This window comes from Coffea arabica, chromosome 5c, assembly GCF_036785885.1.
Source record: "Coffea arabica cultivar ET-39 chromosome 5c, Coffea Arabica ET-39 HiFi, whole genome shotgun sequence".
NCBI lineage: Eukaryota > Viridiplantae > Streptophyta > Magnoliopsida > Gentianales > Rubiaceae > Coffea > Coffea arabica.
Window position 1 is genome coordinate 35,419,199 of NC_092319.1, and position 3,262 is coordinate 35,422,460.

General features: G+C 43.6%; 1 protein-coding gene across 1 annotated transcript; it reads right to left on the reverse strand.

The window, feature by feature from the left end:
- Positions 1-552: 552 nt before the first annotated feature.
- LOC140007289 (uncharacterized) lies at positions 553-2,571 on the reverse strand. The gene has a single exon (XM_072050003.1). It carries the CDS (start codon positions 2,569-2,571, stop codon positions 553-555), a length of 2,019 nt encoding a protein of 672 aa, XP_071906104.1.
- Between the last annotated feature and the right edge of the window lie 691 nt (positions 2,572-3,262).

Genomic DNA, 3,262 nt, shown 5'->3' on the forward strand with positions numbered 1-3,262 from the left:
AAATCGATACTAATAAACTTATAAATATGGTTAAAATCAAATGAATGAATCCTAATTGTATACCAGTTCAAGAGAAGTCATTCTTTGTTGCAGTCAAATAGCATTTGGAACCATAATGTCAGTGTCTTTCTTTGGTGGAGTATCAATGCACTTTGATTATCATAAGGATAAGGTATGCAATTACTATTCCAAGTTTTGCCGTAGAATGTAGACATGATGCTTCAACTCAATACCGCATTTTTTGAAGGCAAAATCTATCTTAATGGACTTGGTTAATCTACATATATCATCCAGACCTCCCAAACAAAGAGAAAATAGAGAAGCCTTGAGCAAAAGAGCTACTCCCTAAAGTAGTAGGTATTCTGCAAGCAAATTCTACTTGCTGATTTAAGTGAAGTGAGAAACAATAATGATTGCTATTCCTATAATACATACAAGGACTGAGGAACAAAGCTAATCTTAGCATCATAAGTATAAAATTTCATGAATTTATCCTTAAAATACTCTACTGATCAAGATGTCCTAGAATTTATATATTTGGAATTCGAAGAATCAATGGAACTTTAGCACTCCAGATTGATAGAAAGTTAAACTATTTATGCCTTCCCCTACTAGATGTTGGACTGTAGGGTCATGCATCAAGGCCTCCTGCTTTGTAGCCCACTCCAAGACGATGAGCACATCTTGTTGGGCCAATTCTTTGTTTTCGGGTACATGCATCGCAATGTAGCAGAGGAGAATGAGTGAAGGTATCTGAACCATTTGTTCACCAAAATAAATCAAGGGGATGAGGTGCTTCGCCCCTCCAGCCTCAATAATTGCCTTGCAGTGATTCACATGCAGGAAATTGTCAGTGCAAGCAAACTTGGTTAGAGCAATTGCCGCCTCACAAATGATCTCGGGTTCCCTGTCATCAAGAAGCCGTACCAGTGGCCCGATGATTCTAGTTTCTGTAGCCCGGAATGTCCTGGCCAAATTCCCAATAGATTTGAGGCTGGGGATGAGGAGGTCTTGGTCTTCTTTCTCAATGATTCTCAGAAATTGGTCTATAACTGCTCTCGCAGCTGGAGCAGTAGGCTTGAAAGCCGAGCGTCTCAAATCTGCATTTTCTTCTGCTACTGCCGTGATCTCCATCAGTGCCATCGCTGAATTATACTGAACTTCATCAGGACCTTTCTCTAACAAAACTGCAAAGCATAAGAGGGCTCTGGATTCTGTAATACTTCGACAGACGCTAATGTTTCCCGTACAGAGATGCCAAAGAGCTCTGGCAGACATTGCTTTCATTGCTGTCTTAGTAGCAGGATCCTCTAACTCCCTCCCCTTGATGCTGGATCCAGCTAATGCAACGTGGCGGGCTTGATGGTGGTGTTGATGCTGATGTTGTTGGTTACTCTGGTGCTTTAAGTTATTGTTGTGATTGATCACGGCATTGTTATCCTGTGCTTGCTGGGTTTTGGGAAATGCAGTGGATTTCATGGCCATAGTGTTGGTAATCACGTTATGCATTTGGCTGGGCGTGTCACTTCCTAGCGGATGTGATATTTGACCGTGAAGATATTCATCATCAGCAGTAGCACTAGCAGGTCCCTTCATATTGATATTATTATTATTATTGCGGTGGATTTGGATGGCGTTATTGGAGCTAGAATTAGCCATTACGACGGTGTGAATGGACATGGCTTGTTTGCTAGCAATGGCATACTTGCTGTGCTCTTGAATGGTCTCAAACGCAAGATGACTGACCAGCAGCCGAATAATATTGTTCTGAGCAAAATGATCTTGACAATCTGGGTGATTTGCGGCCAGCTCCGAGATAGCCCAAGCCACCATGACTTGGACCTTCATGTGACCCTCCTTGAGGATTTTAGCAAACACCGAAGAAACACCCGCATTCACAATCTGTTCGACGCTTTCGGGATCACGGCCCAGAAGTCCAATAGCCCTTGCTGCATTCTCCTGTCCCTCCATTCGACCTTCCTTAGCCAGCTTCAGCAACGGTGCAACCCCACCTTCCTCTATGATCAGCTTCCCATATCGATCGTTATCCCGGGCCAAGGAAACCAGAGACGTAGCCGCGTCCGCGCGTTCTTCCAGGGTACCAGAGCACAGGATGGCAATCTGCTCCCATATCAAGCACAGGATGGGCTCGTTTGCAGCAATCGGAGGAAGCCCGAGATATTCGTCATCGCGATCATCCGCCGGGGTGGATACCCGGAGGAGCCATGACACGTCCCCCATAGAATTCTCGAGTTGTTGGGAGATTTTTCTGAAAGCCGCTGCGGGAATGATGGTAAAGACCCGTTTCAAGCCATTGGCCCTGCACTTGAATATGAGGGTGAGGGCCTTGTCGAGGACTTGCTCCGTCTCATAAATGATGCGGCGGGTGGGGCGTTCGTACAATTCGCTGCTGGCACGGGCAGCCTGCCTCAGCAGCCCCGCCAGCTTCTCCGTCTTGGTCTTGATCTCCAAACATTCTTGCCTGAAAGAGCTGGTATCATCCGCGGATTTCGTCACCTGGTCCGCCAACTGTATTGGTTTTGCTAGGATTTGTTTAACGATGTCTGCCATCGCCGCAGCGGACCATTGTTCTCAAAAGGATATAATAATCCACAAAAAACTCTCTATCTAATTTCTAAATGAAAACCAAAGTATATATATGATATATATACTGACCTTTTACATCTAGACTAACACAAATCTACAAAAGGCCATGATTCTTGAGAAAGGAAGGACGCAAATAGAAAAATGGAGTAGTAATTAATAGAAACAAATTCTTGAGGCTTTTGGTCTACACTGGCATTTAACTAGTAACGTTTGTATGATCAGATGAAAAGATATCCTATGTACCCTTGTATTATCATTTACTAAGGTGGGGTTTAGAGGAATTATTGTGCAGGTGGTGTTGGGGCAATAGTGTTTCAAGAGAAGTTGGGTGATTACCGGAGGAGGAGGTGGTGATGCATGGCAAGTGCAGCCGTGGCTAGGACGGTGGTAGTGGTGACAGGAGATTGAGGATGGGAAGTGCAATGGCCAAACGCAATTGTCTCTTTTTGGTTTTCTCTGGCAAGTTAATTTTGTAAGATTTTCTAATTTTTAGATTTCTTTTTTTTTTAGCTTCCTATTTGTTTGGGTCTTTGTTGTTGCTGTTATTGTCTCTTTGCTGTTGTGTTCACCCAAGAATAATGTTAACGACAGTTACAAGCTTATTTCTAGGAAGTGCATTGCATTGGGTGGACAGTTACAAAAAAAAGCCATATGT

Bases quoted from the DNA above. Each gene is read 5' to 3' on its own strand.
- LOC140007289 (XM_072050003.1), bottom strand. From the start codon at position 2,571: ATGGCAGACATCGTTAAACAAATCCTAGCAAAACCAATACAGTTGGCG.